At 47.8% G+C, this 23,877-nt stretch overlaps 2 protein-coding genes across 2 annotated transcripts; one reads left to right on the top strand and one right to left on the bottom strand.

Annotated features, from left to right (window-relative positions):
• The first annotated feature begins 122 nt into the window (after positions 1-122).
• pwp1 (PWP1 homolog, endonuclein) lies at positions 123-23,850 on the top strand. The gene is made up of 15 exons (XM_055650474.1): positions 123-266; positions 1,172-1,230; positions 1,345-1,523; positions 2,791-2,876; positions 3,008-3,104; positions 3,457-3,567; positions 4,061-4,182; positions 4,639-4,706; positions 6,514-6,610; positions 18,643-18,704; positions 19,669-19,780; positions 20,002-20,092; positions 21,663-21,784; positions 22,443-22,548; positions 23,674-23,850. The coding sequence occupies exons 1-15, from the start codon at positions 162-164 to the stop codon at positions 23,781-23,783; spliced, it is 1,527 nt and encodes a 508-aa protein (XP_055506449.1). The 5' UTR covers positions 123-161; the 3' UTR covers positions 23,784-23,850.
• Positions 6,621-10,970, bottom strand: c1qtnf13 (C1q and TNF related 13). Its single transcript, XM_055650475.1, has one exon. It carries the CDS (start codon positions 9,055-9,057, stop codon positions 7,987-7,989), a length of 1,071 nt encoding a protein of 356 aa, XP_055506450.1. The 5' UTR covers positions 9,058-10,970; the 3' UTR covers positions 6,621-7,986.
• Positions 23,851-23,877: the final 27 nt, after the last annotated feature.

The following is a 23,877-nucleotide window of genomic DNA, read 5'->3' as shown; positions in this document are numbered from 1 at the left end:
CGCTGCCTGCCCCCACTACTCGGCTCGGCTGCCCCCGGTATTCTCCTCCCACTCCCCGGCTCCGTTTCTCCATTGCCCCTCCCCCTCCCCCCCCCCATCGCTGCCCCTGGCCCCGCAGTTACCGCCGGGCGCCGCCAGGGGTCGCGGCGGAGCGGGACCGGATGTTGTTGGCGGCGGGCCGGTCATTTCCGGCGGCGGCGATGAGCGGGTTCCACACGTGCGCCCGGTGGACGCCCCGCGGGGCGGCTCAGGAGACCCCGCACAAGGTCAGGGGGAGGGAGGGAGGGAGGGAGCGCCGCCAGGGGGTGATGAGGGAGCGCCGCCGGGGGGTGGGATGGGGGCGGGACAGTAAACATGGCGCCCAACCTGCGTGCTGGTCCCTCACTGGGGATGAGATCCCTCACTAGACGAGCTCCCTCTGGGGTGAGATCCTTCACTGGGGAAGAGATCCTTCACTGGGGGAGAGATCCTTCACTGGGGGATGAGATCCTTCACTGGGGGAGAGATCCCTCACTGGGGATGAGATCCTTCACTGGGGGATAGATCCCTCACTGGGGACTGCGGGAGATCCCCCACTGGGGGAGAGATCCTTCACTGGGGGAGAGATCCCTCATAATGGATGAGATCCCTCACTGGGGGAGATCCTTCACCGAGGGAGAGATCTCTCACTATGGATGAGCTCCCTCACTCACTAGGGGTGAGATCCCTCACTGGGGGATAGATCATTCACTGTAGGCGAGATCCCTCACTAGATGAGCTTCCTCTGGGGAGAGATCCCTCACTGGGCGTGAGATCCTTCACTAACCGTGAGCTCCCTCACTGGGAATTCCTGGCGGAGGTGTCTCCAGGCAGCACACATTGGAGTTGTGTATAGGTAGACAAAAGTGCTGGGGAAACTGCGGGTGCAGCAGCATCTATGGAGCCGAAACTTTTCGGGCCGAAACGTTGCCTATTTCCTTCGCTCCATAGATGCTGCTGCACCCGCAGAGTTTCTCCAGCACTTTTGTCTACCTTCGAATTTCCAGCATCTGCAGTTCCTTAAACATGGAGTTGTGTGTGTGCTGGCACGCAGGATCAGCGGTGCCACTATAGCTGCTGCATGTTCCTGGGCCCCAAGTCTGAGTGTACATGTGTTTACATGCGTGGTCATTGCGTGCCTTTCATTTCCTAGGTCACCCTGACTAAACAGGAGCTGCAACAGTTAATCCTCAATGCCAAGGAAGAGTTGAAGTGAGTGTCACTGGCGCCTGTTGCTGAGGTTGAACGTGAAGAGTTGTCAGGGTTTGCGGGTGCTGAGTGCGAGCTTTTTGACGGAACACACCAAACATTATGGTTTGTTTCTAGGGACCGGGAGCAGGAAAATGAAGAGGCTGCAGAGGGGACACAGGAGCTGGGGGAAGGATCAGGCCTTCCTGCCTCTGATGCTGACACTCCAGAAGGTAGAGAGGAGAAGAAGGAGCAGGAGGAGGGGGATCGGGACAGTCTGGCAGAGTATGACCTGGATGAGTACGACGAGGAGGAAGGTGAGTCTCATACTAAATGATGGTGGTATTCAACGCTCTCGCCTGCAAAGCCTTGTCAACGTTAGCCAAATACATCATCAGGGCTTTATAAACTCATGCACGCTCACTGACGGAGTGTATCAGTGGAAACAGGTCCTTTGGCCCAACTCGCCAATGCCAACCATCTAAGCTAGTCCTGTTTGACCACGTTTGAGCCATTTATAAACCTGTATGTAATGTACCAAATTTCAATTTGTTTCATTACAATGAAATTAATTGCTCTCGGAGGCTCTGTGGCTGGGTGGCAGGTGTGTGGCTCAGTGAGAGTTCATTGGAATGGGCTGAGGGGAAACCAGTTTAATGTGGAGGAGGGACATCAAAACACATCAAGAGATTGGCTGGGGTACTGTGTCATCCATGTGCTGATGTTATTCCCACGTTGGCTGCAAGTGTGAATAGACACAAAGTGTTGGAGTAACTCAGCGGGTCAGGCAGCATCTCTAGAGAAAAGGAATAGGCGATGTTTTAGGTCGAGGCCCTTCTCCAGCATGGTTGTGTCTAGCAATGTCAGTGGATTTCTGGAGTGATACAAATCCATTGGGAAATGGGTAGTGGTTTATTATTGTCACGTGTACTGAGGTGCAGCGAGAAGCTTTGCATCTAAAAAGACCGGATAATAAATACAATCAAATCAAACTCAAGTGCAATAGGTAGAGCAAAGGGGAAGATACAGAATATAGTTCTCAGCATTGTAGTGCATCAGTTCCATAGACAAAGTCCAGGTAAGGGAGTACAACAGTATTGGACAGTACCATAACTTATGGAAGGACTGTTCAGAAACTTGATAACCAAAGGAAATAAATTGTTCCTATATTCATAACTTCTAGGAGCAGAATTAGGCCAGTTGGCCCATTAAGTCTACTCCACAATTCAATCAAGGCTGATTTATCTTTCCTTCTCAACCCCATTCTCCTGCCTTCTCCCCGTAACCCCTGACACCCTCAGGAGTCTGATGATACATGCTTTCGAGCTTCTCTACCATTTTGGGGAAAAGAGGTACATCTCTGGGGAAAATAGATCTGAATTGCTTAGTTCTGGGAGATTGTATGTTCAAGCTGATTTGTGCATTTGGTGAGTAGATGATTTGTTAGTGTATGTAGCACTGCACAGGCCTTTTAACCCATCCTCTCCATGCCGGCCATCACAACCGACTGTGCAAATCCAAAGCACATTATGTGAATTGATATCTGTGATTTGTGCTTCTGATAATATCTGACATTCTGTGCAGGTGGTGTGAACTTTGGCGATAGTCTGGGCGGGCTCACTGTCTATGCCAGCAACGAAGACGACCCCTACGTCACTCTTAAAGATACAGTTAAGTTGAAGCTGGCCATTTCTTAGTATTGTCCCGAGCACTTGTTCCATTGTGATGTTAACTAAGCAACAATTCTTTCCACTGTGCTTAATTCATGAGTAGATTAACATCTAACAATATATTTTTGTAGGACCAGTACGAAGATGAAGATTTTAAAATCAAACCGAGCGACAATCTGATAGTGACGGGGAAGGTGGAGAAGGATTGCAGCATCCTCGAGATATTCGGTGAGGTATATCCAGCACCCTCCCCTCCAGTATTAGTTTGTAGTGGCAGCAGGTGTAGATATTGACCTGTTTGGCCTAGAACTGAGTGAGAGGTTGTAAAGGCACAGGCTGCTCTTGTCTGCAGGGCCTTGGTTTGGAATGAGCTCAGACGGGAAGTGCTGAGATTCCCAGGATTTGTCTGTGTTTCCCTCTGCCCCTGGATCTGGGGGCATTTGTGTCAAACAGCTCAGATCCCAGCTGTGATGAGCACACTGGGAGACTGCAGGGCGTGGTCAGGTGTGTAGACCGCGTGATGGGGCGGTGGCTGGTCTGTGACGTATCCCGCTGACCGTGACACGTGTGTTTCTTGCAGTGTACAACCAGGATGAGCAGAGCCTGTACGTGCACCATGACCTGCTGCTTCCAGCCTACCCCCTGTGTGTGGAATGGCTCAACTTTGATCCAGACCCAGGAAGGCCAGTGGGTGAGTTGTGTTTGGATCTGTGAGTGGTCTCGTCCTGTCTATTGTCACAGTGCTGAGGGAAGCTGGGCTACACGGCCTTCCGTACCACAGGCCTTTCTGCCACCCTTCCCATCCACAAAAATATCTAATTTTCCAGCATATGACATGTGGTGCTCTGCAGTGCAAGTGCTCACCCAGATATATTGTGAATTTTGCACGACTCCAAGCCCTGGCAGTTCTCTGACCTGAGCGTTACGCCCTTTGACCCCTTGTGTGTCCCCATTAGACCCAGGCATGACCCCCCTTTGACCCCCAGTGTGTCCATCTATGACCCCCAGTTTGTTGCCTCTGACCCCGGCTTGTCCCCTCCGACCCTGCCGTTTCACCTCCGACCCCTGCGTAATCCCTCTGTCTCCGGCATGACCCTGGCGTGTCCCCTCTGCCCCTGGCGTGTCCCCGGCGTGTCCCCCCTGACCCCGGCGTCCCCTCTGACCCCTGTGCGCTCCTCTGGCAGGCAATCATGCTGCGGTGGGCAACATGACTCCTGTGATCGATGTGTGGAACCTGGATGTGGTCGACAGTCTGGAGCCCGTCTTCAGCCTGGGCAGTGAGACGTCCAAGAAGAAAAAGCGGAAGGTACGTGGAGGCAGAGGCCCCAGCAATGGTGTAACCTCCTACTCCCCCCTCTCTCCACTTTTTCTCCACATCTCTCCGCTCCCCCACCACAGCTGATCCGCACCACAGTTAGTCACCCCAGCTCCTTTTCCCATTGACATCCTCCCCTTCCACGTCCCACTGTCCCCCTCACCGACCATCCCTCAGCTAGCCAGGCTGGGCTGGGCCTCCGGGGCTGCAGGCCCCCCTGATGTTCTGGAGGTCCCTGGCCTTGTCCCCGGCCGCATGTACAGTTGGCTGCTCACTCCAACCACAGAGGGATATCTGCACGGTATGGGCTCTCATCTGCCCAGTCTCCAGCAATGTGGACAGCTGACCGCTCATTACTGCCACAGAGGAACACTTTCACCATGCGGGTTCTGCCTGGTCCTGTCTCGGAGGAGTCCCCAGCTTATCCGTGCTGGTCTATTGTTTCAGGGGACAGAGTCGGGGCATGAAGGACATTCTGATGCGGTGCTGGACCTTTCCTGGAACAGAAACATCAGGTGAGTGGCACCTTCCAGTCTACCTGCCTCATGATGCAGTGGGAAGGGGAGAGATGCTGCCTCACCCACAGTGATCCCTCCCTCCTGCCCACACGGGCTGACAGCTTGTTCCTTGTACCTTTCACAGGGGACGAGCTGTATCTGTGGGGCACAAGGGTCTGCAGATGCTGGAATCTGGAGCAAGAAACGGAATGCTGAGGAACTCAACAGGTCAGGCGGCATCTGTGAACAGGCAACTGAAGATGGTCGCGAACAAAAGTCGTCTGTCCATTCCCTCTGCAGATGCTGACTGACCTGCTGGGTTCCTCCAGCACTCTGTGTTTTGAAGCAGTTCTTCGTTTTCCCACCAGATGTCAGCACCTGATAGATTTGCAGAATTGTTGAGGAGGGAACTGCAGATGTTGGTTGAAACTAAAGATAGGCACAAAAAGTTGGTGTAACTCAGCGGGTCAGGCAGCGTCTCTGGAGAAAAGGAATAGTCTGAGGAACGGTCATACCTGAAACTTTTCTCCAGAGATGCTGCCTGACCCGCTGAGTTACTCCAGCTTTTTGATGTCTATCTTGCAGAATTGTTTAACCGCTGATAACAATGAGATAATTCACTTAACTTGGTGACTTATTTTGTTTTAACATTTGTGTGGAATGTTGGTGTGAATGACCATTTGTGCTCAGTCCCTGCAGGTCAGGGAGGTGCAAATAGAGGGAATTATCAGCAGTGTGAGCAGCGGGCAGGAGATGATGCTGATGTTTCATGTCCTTGCCAGACAGCAGGAAACTCCTGTGGAGAAGCAGCTGGTTCATGCTCTTAACCTGGTGACAGGGAGTGTGTGCAGCCCAATGCAACAAGTGGCGAGAGGGGAAATGTGTGCATCGCTGGGAGTGAAGAAGTGTACAGATTAGTGATGTCCCATGTGGGAGAGAGTACACCTGTCCCAAAGTACAATCCCTGCCTCCCTGGGTCAGAGAGATTGCCCCCAGAACTCATTCAAACGGGGAATGGTGGACATTGTCCCACAGTGCAGTCCCCGCTGTTTGGGTCACACCGATCGCTCCCAGAACTCATTCACACATTGAATGGTGGGGAGGCTGAGGTCCCGCTGGCTCCTCCTGCTCCTGTGTTCTCATGTTCACAAAGCAATTGGCGATGAGTTCAAAGCAGAGGATTGCGGCCATTCTGCCCTTCGACCTGCTGCTCCTCCGGTCTAGGCTGTGGCAGAACCTTTATCATGTCTGCCATGTCCCGTGGTACATTACTCACTAAAAATCATTGATCTCACCCATGAAATATACAACAATCATTTATTGCCCAGTTAGTGGGAGAAATCCAAGGGTTTATAAGCCTTTAGTTCTTCCTTGTTTCAGTCTGGGATTGTCTGCCCTCCAAAGCTGGGGTCCCTTCTTCTTGGCTCTTAAAGAGACAAAGCTAGTTTCCCTGAGGGCCAATCAGTGTCCATACCGCCGGTCTCTCTCGCAATCGTATTTCTGTGAGTTTGCCCTCGTTCTAACCTATAGTGTGCGGCCAATCATCCTCACTCCATCCTGGTCCCGGGATCGTGCCGAGTTTGTGCAGTGCTGACTCCGTGCTGGCTGTATCCCATAGACATCCTGTCTGTTTCTGCACATTGTGCACTTCTGTCAACGCTGTACAATCTCAGAAAGATTGCTACATGAATCGGGCATGGGAGAGCTGAAATTGGGAAATTCCATACAGAATCATTACTGCAGATTTCCTTAAGGATATTACATGATCCTGATTTGAATTCATCCATGTCACTGCTGGTAATGGAATGTTTCTATTGCATGTTAGGACTGTTCTAGCCAGCGCGTCTGCCGATGACACTGTGATTCTCTGGGATATGTCTGAAAGGAAAGCCGTGACCTGCCTCACTGGCCACACAGACAAGGTGAGCTAAAGCAAACGTTTTCATTTCCTGTAACTCTATCCTAGCCGGGAATGTGCTACGCTTCTCCTGATCTTTCATCTTCGGTCCTTAACCTTTGTTATCCCGATCAGTGCAAGTTTACAACCTCAGCAGCACCTGAATACCTGCTCTCAACGCAGCAGGGGAGTCACTCTTGCCTGTCTTCTTCCCGACCAAACTATTGCCAGCTGTGTTTTGAAATTCCCATTTCAACTCTCCGCCCATTTACGTCTCTCGTTCCTCCTTCATTGCTTTCTCCACATCAGTCCTAATTTCTTTCAATCACTGGGTGTCGCTGGTATGGTCAGTTTACCTCCTGCGTCTGACTGCTCCGGGAAGTGGTGATATGCTGACTTGAGTTACGTGGGGATAGTGTTCCCAAGGGAATGCCAGGATAATCGCTCAACGATGATCGAGGAGCAGTGATGTTTTCCTGGGTCAGGAGCGTGACGGGATTGGGAGCTGCCGGAGTGATGTTAACAGTGCATGTTGAGGCTGGCACCCTCTGTAGCCATGGTCACCGGTGGTAAAAGGAATGATGGTTGTTGATATTAGTGCTATTCCCCTCTACGAAGGTGGAGAATACTCCATCACATCCCCAATGCGATTTGTGATGACGGAAGAGCTCTGGTGAGTGACTTGTGGTGGGGCAGCTGATCGCTGACCTGCACGGTATCCAGGTGCCTTGTCCCGGCCAGTAGTGTCCCCAACATTCGACTATGGTGATGCCTTTGTGAACCACGGGTAGTAAGTTGCCTCTCTTGCTTGAAGGGGGCGAAGATAACACTTGTCAGCCCAGAAGCTTGCTGCACATGAACTGATCCCTTTTCTATGGAGTTGCACACTGCAATCATCCGCGATGGTCCCCTCTTCTGACCCTCTCATGGAAGGAAGTCCGATGGTGAAAATGCGGAGATGTTGGGCCAACTGAACGGCAGCTGTGGTGATGTTCTGGGGCTGGGATACATGACCGACAACAGTGCCATCATGTCCTGAATGAGTCCAGTCGGTGGATTGTTCCCTTTTGCTGCCCGTTGACTCAGGTTTACCGGGTTCCTGCGGCCACGCTCAGTGAAACTTTGCCTTGTTGTCAATGCCAGCTGTCTCGGGTGTGGTGAGGTTAGGAACCTGTGTGTAATGGATTGATGAGGCTGTAGGATTGATGAGTAGCAGTACCAGCTTGTTCAGGTTGCCCATGATGGTAATTTAATGGCCTGTATTAACTTACTAACAAGTCAGTTAAACTACTGAAGCAGTTGGAAGCACTAAGCTACCGCCATCTGGTTTAGCAGCGTCTGATGTCAGTGGGATTTGAGACCCACTGAGCAAAACTACCCATTCTCTGCAGATGTTTGAAATCAAAGCGGAGTGTTCTGGCAGTTGCTGCGCAGGGGAGAGGTTGGACACGTGCACACAGGCTCACTGCTCCTCAGGGAGCCAGTGTCCGGATAGACGAGGAAGCCGGTGAAGGTGACGTACTTGCCGAGATTGCTATAGAGAGCAAAGCGCTGATGCTGCTGACTGTGCAGCCACACTCTGTCGCCCATTGCCAGGAGTAACATCACACTCTGGCTCTGCATCTCCCTCCGCTCTGAATCGTCCTCGTCGAAGATCATGGCCTGCACCTCACTCTGGTTCTTCATCAGTTTCACAGAAATGGCCTTAAAGGGATGCTTTCCGACATTGAAAGAAAAGTAGTAAGCTCCAGGGATGTGGCAGGTGAAGATCCCCTTCTGCTTGTTGAAGTGCCTGCCCATGTTGATGTATTCGGTGTGAAAGGTGACGGCTTCTTGCTGCAAATCCCCTGTGCTCTGCCCCAGCAGAGAGCTCGTTCTAGCCACTGAGAATGCCGACCGGTAGCCATGATGATGCTGCGGAGTGGAGGGGCAACAGCAGGAGGCGATGGGGACAGGGGGCAGGCTATTGGTCAGCCCCTGGGACAGCTGCTCTGTGTAGACCAGGTAGCCGGTGAAGGTGGTGTATGGCCCCATGTTGCTGTACAGCGCGTACTTGGGGCTGCTTGACAGGAGCAGCCAGATATAGTCACCCACACTCAGTGGTAGCATCAGGCTCTGGCTCTGCACCTTGCGGTCCTTGCGCCTGTGGTCACTGAATGCTATCGCCTGTACCTCGTGGCTGTTCTTCATCAACATGACCGACAGCATCTTCTTGGGATACTTTCCAACTGTGAAGGCAAAATAGTAAGCCCCGGGAATCCTGCACACGAGCCTGCCTGTGTCCGGGTGGAAGTCGTGTCCAATGTTAACCAAGAGCTTGTCGAAGGTGACCGCTCTCTGCAGACCCCCCAACATGCTGCTGGTCCTGGTGGCCGAGAATGCTGATCGGTCATTCAGACCAGTGACCGATGCGACCCGCGGGGGGAGGGAGGTCAGCAGCAGCGTGACCAGCACGTCTGCCAGAGTGGCCATTTCACCCTGAGGAGAGAAAACGGCTCCAGTTGACAACTGAAACAGAAGCAAACACTCTCTTCACCGCTCACGCTCGTTTCAACCATCCACTAACTCATTCCTCTCTCTATTCCCTTAATAGAGGCATACTGCATGAAGGCAGGCCCTTCATCCCAACCCGTTCAAGCTGACCCCAACGCCCCATCTTAGCTGGACCCATTTGTCTGCACTTGGCCCATATCCCTCTGAGCTATTCCTTATCCATGTATCTATCTGTCCAAATGTCTAAAAGTCTGGCGAGCTCTGCCTTGAATATCCTCGGTGATAGAGCATCCTGTGCCCTCAGTAATTGATCCCAAAGATTCCCTTCCACGCTAACAAATTTCTACTAATTTCAGTCCCAAATGACCACTCCCTTACTTTAATACCAAGCCCATACTTTAATCGATAATGTTTTATTATTATTATTAATGTGTCATTCCTAACTGTTACTGTATGTCATGTCGTCACTTGAAGGCGGAGCACCAAGGCAAATTCCTTCATTGTGAATACTTGGCCAATAAATGTATTCATTCATTCATTCATTCATACATTCATACATTCATTCAGCTAGGGAAAAAAAGTCCCTGCCAATTCCCCTAAGAATTTTGAATGTTTCAATAAGGTCGACTCTCATTCCTCTACATTCTAGAAATGCAGCCCAGGCTGCTTTCTGTGTTCTGGGTAGGACAAATCCCCCGCCCCAGGAAATGATCTACTGAATCTCCTCTACCCCAGGTTTCTCCTCTCTCTGCCAGGAAGACCAGACCTGTACACCGTGCTGCAGGCGTGATCCCAGCACACACCCATGTATTTGATGTCAGACATCTTTACTCTATTGGTTGAATCTTCTTGCAGTGAAAGCCAATATGTATGAAGAAGGGTTTCCACCCAAAATGTCACCTTTCCCTTTTCTCCAGAGATGCCTGACCCACTGAGTTACTCCATCGTTTTATGTCTATCTCTAAGCCAATGTTCAGTTTACTCTCCAAATTGCTTGATATGCACACAGCTCAAGGTTACTTAGTTACTCGGAACACCACATTCAGTCTCTCACCATTTAAAAGTGCGGCCCTGGTTTTTCTCTTTTACCAAAGTCGTCTTCTTGTGTATGGCGTGCACAGCCTAACGTTGTAGGTCAACTTGTTCTATTTGATCTCTTTGTCTGTGCACGTCGGGTTGATTGCATTAGTCGAAACAGGGTGGACCACGTGAAGGTTGCAATTTCCCACCCCCTTACCAAAGTGAATGGCCTCACATTTGTCTGCATTATATTCCATCTACTGTGGGTGCTACCCATTCACTTTGCCGATCTATAACCTCACAAACGTTTCACAATCACACTGCATCCTGGGTTTGTGTCGTTGAAAAACCTGGATATGTTACACAGGCTTCTCATCCCAATCATTGATGTAGACCAGGAAACAGCTGTGGCAACAACTCTGATCCCTTTGGCACCCCACTTGCCAAAGCCTCTCATCTAGAAACAATCTCATTATTACCCGCTCGCCTCGGAACTTCCTTCTGCAATATCCACAATAACCAGATCTCTGTTGCTGGGTGTTCTGATAGAACATGTGAAATGAAATTCTTTTCTAGAAATCTAAGCTGTTGTTTTAGAATTATTTCAGCTACTTCTGTAAACCATGCCTCTCATACACAGTTTTAATCTTGCACTGATGCTGAAGTAGAGAGATGGGAATGGCTGATCCATGTGGCTGAAATTAGAAGGAATTTGTTATTGGGGGAGGAAATCTTTGGGATCACTTTATTCTGCCGCCGTAAAGTTGAGCTTAGTGCCTGGCTCCCACGGGGTCTCTCCCCAGGGACCATGCCCCTCGGATTCATTGGCTTGTCACTAAATACAGTCTCAGTAGAGCTCTGTTTCCTACTGTGGGCACATGTTCTCCCCCCCCCCCCCATCCCTCCCCTTCCCCCCCCCCCCCCCCCCCCCCCCCCCCCCCCCCCCCCCCAGCAGTTCCAATGAAAAATCGGTCATGCTGAATAATTATAGAACAGGCCAGTCTGATTTAAACTTAAATGTCATGCAAGTCCTTTAATGTCCGATAAATAGCTCCCCTTCCTTCACTCATCACCCCAAACCACTTCCTCAATTACTTGAAACCAGTGGTGCTGCACATTCTGCAAAGCTGTGGCTCCATGTTGCAGACGTTAGCAAACCAGTGCCAATTGTAGCTCTCAAGTAAGCAATCAAATATAATTCCTGCTATATTTATATACAAAGTAAACAAGCAGTACTTACAGGAGGCATCAGCAGGATAGTGATCTGCAGGCTGTGGTGATAGATGCTGAATTATTAGAGAACAGATCGGAATGAAGTTGCTGCAGGAATGGGCTGGAGGGGAGTGAGTGAGTTTGTGTGTTCCTCCTGTAAGTCACAGGCTGTACTTGTTCATTTAGTCATGTTTTTGAATGATGAATAAAAGGTGCCCTGTACCATTAAGAATGGGATCAGCAAACTAAATTGCTGGAAGCGCTGCTTCCATCCATCCATCCGAATGACTGCATTCCAGCAGCTTTTCACTGTCCCTGCAGAAATGGCAATACATTCCATCTCTAGACTAACTATGATGGAAAGATACAAACTTGCACGCTACCTTGCTTTAATAAGACAATATTTTTAGTGTTTCTGATGCCGGTGTGAGGATTCTACTAGTGTGAGGAGTATGACTGAGCTGGACTCGGGCTGTGGAATGCCAAGCTCTCTGTGAATAGGAAGCAATTTTGTGTATGTCAGTCGACTTGTTTAGTTTAGAGATACAGCTCAGAAACAAACCCCTTGGCCCATCCGAGTCTGCGCCGACCAGCGATCCCCGCACACTAACGCTATCCTACACACACATGGGACAATTTACAATTAACTTACAAACTTTACGTCTTTGGAGTATGGGAGGAAACTGGATATCCCGGAAAAAACCCACGCAGATCACGGGGAAAAAGTACAAACTCTATACAGCCAGCACCCGTAGTTAGGATTGAACCCGGTTCTCTGGCTCTGTAAGGCAGCAACTCTACCACTGCCACAGAGTTGTTCAGACGATGTGACGAAGTGGCCGTGTGAAGTCGATGCTAATGAAGCTGACGGAAGGTTCCAATGTGGCTACTCATCTCTCTGACTCCATTGTCCTGCCTGGGAATGTTTATCTGATGTCTCGTTTCCGTTGTCCTGGAACAGTGGACAATTTAAACTGACCTCTGAAGCGATTACTTCCAAACACGGCCCTTGAGCTCTGATCCCTGATGAGAGAAATTACCGGTCCTTGTCTGCCAGGATATAATTTGTCCTCCGACTCTGGCCAGACCACCTACTAATTCTGTGAATACTTGGGTTTCAATGGATCTGAACACTCAGACCTGCTCAGTGAAGCTACACCAAATGTGGCTGCTGTTTCCCACAGAGCGGAGCATGATGGCAGTAACTGAACAGCTGTAACCCATCATGTGTTCATTTAACTGTGCTGAACTAAATACTGCCTGTGGATTAATGAGACCTACATCCTGTGGATTAATAAGACCTTTTATGAATTGAGTTTAGAAATTAATCAGCACCCATGAATTCTGTCTTGGGCAGGGAAGAGTGTCGGATGAAGGGTTCTGGCCCGAAACATCACCTATTCCTTTTCACCAGAGATAGAAACATAGAAAATAGGTGCAGGAGTAGGCCATTCGGCCCTTTGAGCCAGGACCGCCATGCAATAAGATCATGGCTGATAATCCAAAATCAGTACCCAATTTCTGCTTTTTCCACATATTCCTTGATTCCGTTAGCTCTAAGAGCCATATCTAACTCTCTTGAAAGCATCCAGTGAATTGGCCTTCACTGCCTTCTGTGGAATTCTACAGATTCACAACTCTCTGGGTGAAAAGGTTTTTCCTCATTTCAGTCCTCAATGGCCTATTCTTAAACTGTGGTCCCTGGTTCTAGACTCCCCCAACATGGGGACCATTTTTCCCGTTGGTGCAATCCCTTAAGAATGTTATATGTTTCTATAAAATTCCCTCTCATCCTTCTAAATTCCAGTGAACATAAACCCAGTTGACCGATTCTTTCATCATATGTCAGTCCCGCCATCCCAGGAATTAACTTGGTGAACCTACTCTGCACTCCCTCACTAGCATGAATGTCCTTCCTCAAATTAGGAGATCAAAACTGCACACAATACTCCAGTTGTGGTCTCACCAGCGCCCTGTACAACTGCAGTAGGACCTCCTTGATCCTATACTCAAATACTCTTGCCATGAAGGCCAACATGCCATTTGCTTTCTTTACTGCCTGCTGTGCCTGCATGCTTATTTTCAGTGACTGATGTACAAGGACACCCAGGTCTCATTGCACCTCCCCTTTTCCTAATCCGACACCATTCAAATAATAATCTGCCTTATCCACATTAGGCTGCATCTGCCATGCATCTGCCCACTCACCCAACATATCCAAATCATCCTGCAGCCTCATAACATTCTCCTCGCAGCTCACACTGCCATCTAGCTTTGTGTCATCCGCAAACTCACATTTAATTACTTCATCTAAATCGTTAATATATATTGTAAATAACTGGGGTTCCAGCACTGAGCCTTGTGGCACATCACTGGTCACTGCCTGCCATTCTGAAACTGACCCGTTAATTCCTACTCTTTGCTTCCTGTCTGCCAACTAGTTCTCTATCCATGTCAATACCCTATCCCCAATACCATGTGCTCTAATTTTACACTCTAGTTTCTTTTGTGGGACCTTGTCAAAGGCTATTTGAAAGTCCAGGTACACAACATCCACTGGCTCTCCCTTATCCATTCTACTTTTTACATCCTCAAAAAATTCCAGAAGATTAGTCAAGCTTGATTTCCCTATCATAAATCCATGCTGGCTTTGACCGATCCTGTCACTGCCTTCCAAATGTGCTGCTATAACATCTTTAACAATCAACTCAAACATCTTCCTCATTACCAATGTAAGGCTAACTGATCTAAAGTTCCCCGTTTTCTATCTCCCTCCTTCTTAAAAAGTGGAGTTACATTAGCTGGTCGACAGGAACTGATCCAGAGTCAAAAGAACATTGGAAAATAATTACCAATGCATCCACGATTTCTAGGGCCACCACCTTGAGTATTTTGTGATGCAGACCATCAGTGACCTGGGGATTTATTTACCTATAGTCCCAACAGTTTACCTAACACCATTTCCTGACTAATGTGGATCCCCTTCAGTTCCTCCCTCCCACTAGATGCTCAGTCCCCTAGTATATCTGGGAGATTGTTCGTGTCTTCCATAAAGACAGAACCAAAGTACTTGTTTAACTGGTCTGCCTTTACCTTGTTTCCCATTAGTCAAGTCAAGAGAGTTTATTGTTATGTGTCCCAGATAGGACAATGAAATTCTTGCTTGCTGCAGAACAACATAATATAGTAAGCATAAATACAGAACAGTTCAGTGCGTCTATATAGCAAAGACCATATATATACACATAAATAAACAGATAAAGTGCAATAGGCTGTTATAGTTCATAGTTTGTTTGATGGCGAGTTTAATAGCCCGATGGCTGTGGGGAAGAAGCTGTTCATGAACCTGGATGTACCAGATTTCAGGCTCCTGTGGCAGCGGAGAGATGAGTGTGTGGCCAGGATAGTGTGGGTCCTTGATGATGCTGGCAGCCTTTTTGAGGCAGCGACTGCGATAGATCCCTTCCATGGTGGGGAGATCAGAGCCGATGATGGATTGGGCAGTGGTCAGAACTTTCTGCAATATTTTCCGCTCCTGGACGCTCGAGTTGCCGAACCAAACCACGATGCAACCAGTCAGCATGCTCTCTACTGTGCACCTGTAGAAGTTCGAGAGAGTCCTCTTTAACATACCGACTCTCCGTAATCTTCTCAGGAAGTAGAGGCGCTGATGTGCTTTCTTTATAATTGCATCAGTGTGCTGGGACCAGGAAAGATCCTCAGAAATATACACGCCCAGGAATTTGAAGTTCTTGACCCTTTCCACCATAGTCCCGTTGATATAAACAGGATTGTGGGTCCCTATCCTACCCCTTCCAAAGTGCACAAACAGTTCCTTGGTTTTGCTGGTGTTGAGAGCCAGGTTATTGTGCTGGCACTATTTGGTCAATCGGTCGGTCTCATTTCTATACTCTGACTCGTCACCATCAGTGATTCGTCCCATAACCGTAGTGTCGTTGGCGAACTTGATGATGGAGTTAGCACTATGTCCGGCTACGCAGTCATGAGTATAGAGTGAGTAAAGCAGGGGGCCGAGCACGCAGCCTGAGGTGCTCCCGTGCTGATTGTTATCTGTTTCTGATTCACCCGTGTCTGACTGTGGGGACCTACATTTGCCTTCACTAATCTTTTCCTCTTCACATATCTAAAGAAGCCTTTACAGTCAGTTTTTATATTCCCCGCAAGCTTTCTTTCATGCTCTATTTCCCACTTCTTAATTAACCCTTTTGTCCTCTTGAATTCTAAATTTCTACCTGTCCTCTTCTTTGCTGCTTCCTCTGGCCGATTTATATGCCTCTTCCTTGGATTTAACACTATCCCTAATTTCCCTCATTAGCCACGGTTGAGCCGCATTCCCCGTTTTATTTTTACGCCAGACAGGGATGAACAATTGTTGTAATTCATCCATACGATCTTTAAATCTTTGTCATTACTTATCCATTGTCAATCCTTTAAGTGTCATTTACCAGTCTCTCCTAGCTAATTCCCATCGCATAACATCAAAGTCAACTTTAAGTTCAGGACCCTCGACTCTGAATTAACCGTGTCACTCTCCATCTTAATGCCAAATTCCACCGTATTATGGTCACTGTTGCCCAAGGGGCTTTGCACAACAAGATTGTTAACTAGATGCTGCCTGACCCGCTGAGTCACTTCAACACTTTGTGTCTATCTTCGAAGAGCTCCTTTGAGAATGTGCAGGGAGCCGGGTCCACAGCACCCTGTGCATGAAGTGTGGGGTGAATCTTAGTGGGAGGGACTGCGGGTCACACACACATCTCAGCGAGTGCCCGAAATTGGATCTATTAAGTACAGATGCTAAAAGGTGCTCTCTGTACATGCTGACTGCATCCTCAGTGCTGAGCACAATCTTGGGACACTGGGCCCCAAATTCAATGAGAAACCATGTCAGACAAGTGTTTTGATAGCCAAATAGTGGAAGGGGAACCAGCGGAAGTGGTATACATGGAGTCAGTGTGCCAGACTCTCCCATTTCACCCCGTCTTCTCTCCTACTAAAAACTAACCTGTTTTATCTCTTTCCCAGTTCCATCCCAAGGCTTTTAACCTGAAATGTTAACTCTGTTTCTCTTTCCAGAGATGCTGCATGACCTGCTGAGTGAGCATTTTCAGTTTTTATTTCAGACTTCCTGCACCTGTAGATTTTTCCTTTATATTTACGAGTGAAAGGTACCAATTGCAATACATAAGATCACGAGAGGGTGACTGGAGAGAATATTTCCATTTCCTCATGTGGGGGGGGGGGGGATCTAGTTTGGGGCCACTGTTTAAAAATAAGGGGTCACCCATTTGAGAAGAAATGAAGCAAATTGTTTTCACTGAGAGTTGTGAGCTTGGAATTATTTCCCGCAAATAGACAGCGAGAGAGAATCTTTGAATATTTTTAGGGCAGAGGGAGAAAGAAGGGTTAAATACTGCCAGTGTACGTTTTCTTAGGAGAAGTTTGAGGGGCATGGCTAACCTTGTGTTCCTAATATTCATATTTGTATAAATCATTCAAAGTTGTGTTTTTATATCAAGCAGTGCATGATCAAGGACCAGTCTCACCCCCATCACTCTCTTATCTTCCCTCTCCCAGCAAACATAATCAAGGACCATTAGCACCCTGGCCACTCATAATGAAGGACCAGTCTTGCCCTGTAGTGAGGAGGAAGGCTTCTTACTGTAGAAGGGAACTTATGGTCCAGTGATTTGCGCAGTGAAGAAGTTTATTCCAGGTAGTGGAGTCTGTGGGTGTGTGGGGATATGCATCAAATGGAGGGAATAGACAATTAGTGGGGAGAGGGTGCATTCGCTGGCCTTAACTGGGCTGTTTTAGAATGAACTTTTCAGTTCTCTTCTGGGGTCACTGAGGATTTTAGTATCATGGAATCGTTAGGGTTTACAGTACAGGAGGGGCCTGTTCACACCATCATGTCAGCTGCTTCTCTCATAATTAGAAACAGATCAGGTGGTGAGCAGATGAGTTGAATCACGTCAGATAATCCACAACTATGCCGATTATCTCTTTTCCGGAATAGCATCAGTTTTAGCCCACGTGCGATCCTCATTATCGGACAATCGGTGTCTACTGTGTATCAGACAGCATAGCCTCTAATTACCCTGATTACTATGTGCTCAGATGGGCCTTCAATTATCTGCTTGCTTCCTGTTATTTCTTGCTTTCTATTATGTTTGCTGCAACAACCATTGCTTGTTTTATCATTGTTCCAGGCCTTCCAGTGCAGTATATTTGGACAGCAGGAGCGTGGGTGTTGGAGATCTGCAGCTCAGAAACAGGCCATTCGGCCCACTGGAAATTGGCCTGGGTATCTCTTGGCTTGAGAGAAAGAACTGCCCAGGGCTCATTAGTGGCTGTGGCTAACAAATGCATGTCCATAGTTCCAGGAACATTAATGCAGAGAGGGAACCTGCTTGGGTCCATCTTTGTTGTGGGTTTTTAGGGCGGCATAGTATTGCAGCGGTAGAGTTTCTGCCTTACAGCATCAGAGACACGGATTCGATCATCTGGGTGCTGCCTGTACGGAATTTGTACGTTCTCCCCGTGGCCACATGGGCTCTCTCTAGGTGCTCCAATTTCCTCCCACACTCCAAAGTACAATTTCGTAGGTTACTTGGCTTTGGTAAAAATGGCAAATTGTCCTTAGTGTGTAGGATAGTATTAGTGTACGGGGTGATCGCTGGTCGGATCAAAGGGCCTGTTTCCGCGATATATCTCTAAAGTCTAGAGACCAGCTAGCAAGGGTCAAATTTCAGAGACATTTTAGAAGGAGCAAACTTGTCAAATAGTCAGACCTTTTCTTTATAACTCCTTTGGTGTGATTTTCAGACTTTGTTTCCCCCATTTCAGTTCAACGTTTGAAAGAATTTATTTGTTAATTTTTTTTTTTGTGACGACCAGCAGCATTCTGAGAGGAGTATGCTGTTGCTGGAGAGTTTCTTCGGCGTGAGGGAGACTGAGGAGAGATTGAATTGAGGTGTATAAAGTTATGAGAGGTCTAGACATGGTGAACATGACGGACCTATTCACTTTAGCAGAGTGCTCAATAACCATGGACATGAGCTGGGGAGAAGAACTACACCCAGAGAGACTGCATGATGCAGGCGGCTCTCCTCGCTTTTTGTAGAAAGTACCTGAATAAGCACTTGGAGCCCCGAACTAAGGACAGGCAGGTGGGAGTAACCCACTAGCTCTATTTGTGACAGAATGCAACATGACTGCCTTTTCTCTGACTCTCACCGACCTTCTCAGAATTGCCCTGTCCATTCCCCAGTTTTGTTGTGAATCCTTTCCCATTTGTTCTTGTTTCAGGTGCAGACTCTCCACTGGCATCCGTTTGAAGCACAGACACTTCTCTCTGGCTCGTTCGACAAGTGAGATATAATGCTAGGCATTTTGTTTCAATTTTATAAATGGCCCTCTTCAATCTTTGAAGAAGCACATTTTCCCTTTGGTCTGTTGGTGCTTCATGTTTGCAATTCCAATCTGCTGTCCCATCCCTCCATCACCTTGAAGTTCACCAGCACCGGTCTGCTGCTCCCTTGGACTCTCCCATCTCTGCTTTCAAATGCCCACTTTAGGCAGGAAGCCTTTGTGCATCTTACTGTAAACAAAGGAACTTATTTTTAAATTATTTTATTAATTTATTAACAAAATATGGGATCCATCTCCATAGCTACCTAAATCATGTCATCATGTTCAACACAAACATTGTGGGCCGAGGTCCTGTTCCTGTGCTCTACTGTTCTATGTTCATAAATAGAGTAATACAAGCCCTTCACCAACTCATCCATGCCGAGCAAGGTGTTGATTTGAACTAGTCCCATTTCCCCACGTTTGGCCCATATCCTTGAAACCTTTCCTGTCCATGTACCTGTCCACATAAATGTATTTTAAATCATTATAGTACCTGCCTCAACTACCTCCTCTGCCAACCACATCACGTCACTTTTTGACCACCATTTGTAGAAACTTGTAATGCTTAAAATTGGCCCAAAACAACTGTGAAAGTCTGAAGAAAGCATTTGATTGTGAATTACAGCAGGATGTTTTGAGTCCTCATTGATGCAGCTTTCTCCCTGTGCTTTTCTCATGACTTCATCCAAAACTAAGAGCAGACCATCGGGTAATATTATTCTTTAGTGGTTGGGACAGGTAGAATACAGGAGCTGAGTGCAACTTCCACCCAAACCTATAGCATTCACACGGGTGTGAATCATAGGTGCCCTTTAACATCACTGCCCCAATGACCTGGGCCATGTGAATGAGTGCCATACAACCGTGCCAGACTGGTCCTCCCTTGCTGCACTGTTGGCTACAGCTCTGTGTCCTCGGCAGGTCTGTGGTTCTGTACGACTGTCGCGATCCGAAGGAGAGCCGTCGCAGCTGGAAGTTCAGCGGAGAAGTCGAGCGAGTGGTTTGGAATCACTTCTCGCCCAATAACTTCTTGGTGAGTTTTATTCTGTGTCAAGGGCAAAGTGTAATGGTAGCGGCAGCCCTGTGCTTGTGTGCTTTTGTCAGAGGTCAAAGGGGGGGGTGTGAGCACGTGGCAGAGAGTTTCCATGGTTCATGAGCCTGGGAGTGAATCGGGTGGAAGATTGAAGAATATCACTGTACCTCTATGATCTTCATGGTGCAGTCAGTGGTTAATGCTTTCCCTTCACCCTCCAGGCCAGCACGGATGATGGCTTTGTCTACTGTCTGGATGCTCGAACAGAGAAACCACTTTTCACACTCAAAGCTCACAATGGTGAAGTAACAGGTAAGAATCGCCTGCCAGTTTGTGTATGTCTCGATTCAGAAAAACAATCAGGCCAAGAATGTTTCATTGCCATATGCGCCGGGATTGGACTAGAGCAACAACATTCTTTAGTTGTTGCTTTACAAGCCCATTAACACAACTACGCAACAAATAAATATACAATAAAATACATGAAATTATCAATTATACCAGGCAAACAGATCATGATATGCAAGCAAAGTATATAGTGCAACATAAACAAAGAATGTATTGGTTCAGTGCTGATGTAGGGTTGTGGTTAGTGTTGTGCAGTGTTCAAGGGCCTATGAACGATACAAAGAAGCTGTTCTTGAACTTGAAGGTAATGATTCTTGGGTCCTCTACCTTCCTCCCTATGGTTCCAGCTCTGAAGCAACTGTTCAGTATTAGGTCTCAATCTGGGAAATGGAGTCTGAGATAAAAGATGCTCCAGTGTTGCAGCTTCAAAAAGTTGGCGCCTTACAGTTAGGTGTTCCTGGACTTTTTCTTGATGTTCAGTGGCATGACCTTAATGTTCAGTGGCATGACTGTCACTGAAATTCCTATCATCACCATTCTGAGCGTCTGAGGGGACCCACCACATAAACAATGATTGCAAGAACAGTTCAAAGTTTGGATATCCTGTGGTGAGTGTTTCTCTCTGACAGCCCAGGGCCTCTCCGCCATCTACAAGGCATTTGAATGTGGACCAGCCCAAACTCAAAAGTGTGTGAGATGGGAACTCATCTCATACCAGTGCTCCATGGCACTGCCGTTTGCAGCACTGTACTGCTGTCTCCATACAGCTGGTAATCTCTGATTTGTAGCTAATTTCCCCAGATGTACTGATGTTGTGCTTGCTGCCTCCAGCTGCCCTCCCAGCTCCAGGCCTGGGTTGATGATGAAAAGGAGAGAGAGAGATGTGGGCGAGGAGTGTAGGCAGTGACGCAGTATGAACATTTTGAGTCGTGCTTTCTTTTCTCACCTCTCTCTAAGACTGTAAGAAATGACGGGATAGTGTGTTGGTCAGAATCAACATAAATAATTAGTACACAGCTCAGGAACCAAAGGCCTCATAGCAACACCTCAAACTGGGGAAAGGTCATCAAATTCTTGGGGGGGGGGGAGGAATGTTGCAATTTGCAGGTTGGTGCAGATGGAGTGCGGGATCTGTGAATGTTCACCTGGTCCTTGGACCATCCTGCGATGTCCAGGCTTGTGCATGTTGGCAACTGGTGGTCCCCTGGATCCAGAACCATCAGTGGAGGTGGTGAGAAGCTGACTGCTGGCTGTAAAAAAATACAGGAATTGCCATTGCTTTGGGCAATTGTCTTTTTGGTGTAAAACTGCCAGGACCGTGTCGAAACTTGGTTAGGAAGCTTCCTTGAATTAGAAATTCTTCTGCTTTTGAATGCTCCTTTTATCATTGGTTTACCCTGGAACAGAGGTGAACAAATGGGACCAAGACACAGATCAGCCATGATCTCAGTGAAGACCATATGGTTCTGTCCCTCTGTGTTCCACTTCTCTCTGTATGAACGGCATTTAATACATCTAAAATACCTCTCTTTAGGTCTGGAGCTCAGCAGCCAAATCAAAGGCTGCTTGGTGACGTCGTCTTCTGATAAACATGTGAAGATCTGGGATATTTTGGGGAATAAGCCAAGTTTGATACATTCCAGAGATATGAAAATGGTAAGGAACATAAATGGCCCGAAGTTGTGTTGTGTACAGGCATTATCCTTCCTACCGGGCAGGTTGTTGTAAACCTGTTCCATTCAGAGAGTATCTTTACGCTGGAATATTGTCCTCGGCAGCCGCTCAGGAAGCGGTTTGATGTGAAAACTTGCATCAACATATGAGGGAAGCCAAGCAAAAGCTTTGTAGATCAGAGAGATTTCAGGGAGCAACTAAAGGAAGAGGTAAAGAGGCAGAGATTTAGGAGGAAATTTTCAGGTGTTACCAGATAGAGCTGTGGTAATTTGGGAATAATTGGAAGGTCAGAATCAGGGATGTGCAGGAGTTGGAGGATGGGCCGGTGGGGGGGGGGTCCTGATTCCCTTCTGTGTGAATCAATTGCACAGTAGAATTAGTTACTGGCACAGGGAAGGATTTAAAAACGGGTGAGCTTTTTAAATCCAGGATTTGCCTCAGTTGGCGGGGTGTTGGTCCGTGGTCAGAGAGGGGACGGGCAGTATTGTTGAGGACGTCATCGGCTCATTGCCAGGACTCTTACGCACCAGGTTGGTGCTTCTGGTCTGGTTGCTGTAGACGGTTTCAGGCATTAGTGAGTGGAGGATTACTTTGATCTGTGGGTCACTAATTTCTACTAATTGACCATGTTTGTTTTCAGGGCGTTGTGTTCTGTGCAGCTTGTTGTCCAGACGCGCCGTTCACATACACTTTCGGAGGACAGAAAGGAGGTCTTCGCACCTGGGATGTCAGCAGTATCTCAGCAGGTAATAATTCACTCCAAATTCATGAAGTTATACAGTAGAGCAAGGGTTCCCAATCTGTGGCAAATTTACCCCCAGGGGTAAATTTCGCCTACCCTGGGGGTAAAAGTTGATTCTGGATTTGTGCATATTTTTTTCATTGGTCTGTGTTTGGTTCTGGTTGTTCATAAATAAATGAAATAACATTGTTATGTGCTATTAACGTTGCCAGGGGTAAATGGGACGAAAAAGGTTGGGAACCCCTGCAGTAGCGAAACAGTCCCTTGGGCCTAACGTCCACTCAAACCAAGATACCTATCTAGCTTCGTCCTATTTGTTTGTGGTTGGCCCGTATCCCTAAACCTTTCTTATCCATGAACCTGTCCAAATGCCTTTAAGCACCGTAATTGTACCTGCTTTGGTGGGACTAGTGTAGATGCGGCACACTTGATCGGCATGGGCAAGCTGTGCCAAAGGACATGTTTCCGTGCTGTGACTCTATGACTCTGGTAGCTTGTTCCATGTACCTACCACTCCCTGTGTGAAAATCTTTAAAGGGAAATTGGCAGAATTTTGGGGAAAGAGCGATGGACGTGGGACCAAAAGGAGAACATGTTGGTTCAGAGAATTAGTCAAGGCCAGAGTGGCCTGCACTGCTCCATTTCTGGTTCTGCAGGGTGGTGTGAGGAGTGTGGTTGGATACAGGGAGATTTGAACACAATTGACAAAGTATTTCCCACTTCCTGTGAGAAAGTTTGTTCCATTTCATATTTCAAGGATCGTGGTTAAACTTGTATTAAAAGTTTGGATTTTATTCGATTGTCTTGTAACCCATTCTCTAGACATTCTCCAGACACGTTGTGCTTAGTATCTCCAGGTCAGCATGAGTTTCAATGGAAAATGATTAGTTATTAGTCAGGACTGGGAAACATGTATTTATTAAATTGGCACAGTACTATTGCCCTGACCTTCCGTAACGTCCAACCTTGGCATTGGCTTTTGCTCAGCTTCTGGAGCAAGAAATCGGAAGTTCTCTGCCCCCTTCCCAGCCATTCTGTTTGTAAATCTGACTCCACTTGAGGCATGCAAAGTGTTTCTTTGTTCTTTTACACACCGATGTCTAACTGTTTCATTGCATTGGTTCTTCAGTGAACGCTGCCTTTGGGTCTCGTGAGCGATTACAGATGACTGCACCTTGGAGTTCACCCGCTGCTATGGCTGCGTCATGCAATGTCACAGACTTTGCCATGGAGTCCTAGCCTCCGTAACAAACCATCGTCTCGCATCAGCCTTTCAACTGCTCCTAGGTGGAGATGGTATTGGACAGTATTGGTCAAGAAAAATTATGAATTA

Source organism: Leucoraja erinacea, chromosome 19 (assembly GCF_028641065.1).
Source record: "Leucoraja erinacea ecotype New England chromosome 19, Leri_hhj_1, whole genome shotgun sequence".
In the NCBI taxonomy this organism is placed as follows: Eukaryota; Metazoa; Chordata; class Chondrichthyes; order Rajiformes; family Rajidae; genus Leucoraja; species Leucoraja erinaceus.
The sequence above is the reverse complement of the archived record's forward strand: the minus strand, read 5'-3'. Positions and strand labels throughout refer to the sequence as shown.

Excerpts from the sequence above, each read along its gene's own strand:
- c1qtnf13 (XM_055650475.1), bottom strand. The coding sequence starts at position 9,057 with ATGGCCACTCTGGCAGACGTGCTGGTCACGCTGCTGCTGACCTCCCTC.
- pwp1 (XM_055650474.1), top strand. The coding sequence starts at position 162 with ATGTTGTTGGCGGCGGGCCGGTCATTTCCGGCGGCGGCGATGAGCGGG. Across the intron at positions 4,707-6,513 it reads TCCTGGAACAGAAACATCAG|GACTGTTCTAGCCAGCGCGT; the intron begins GTGAGTGGCACC and ends ATTGCATGTTAG. Across the intron at positions 19,781-20,001 it reads TCTCGCCCAATAACTTCTTG|GCCAGCACGGATGATGGCTT; the intron begins GTGAGTTTTATT and ends TTCACCCTCCAG.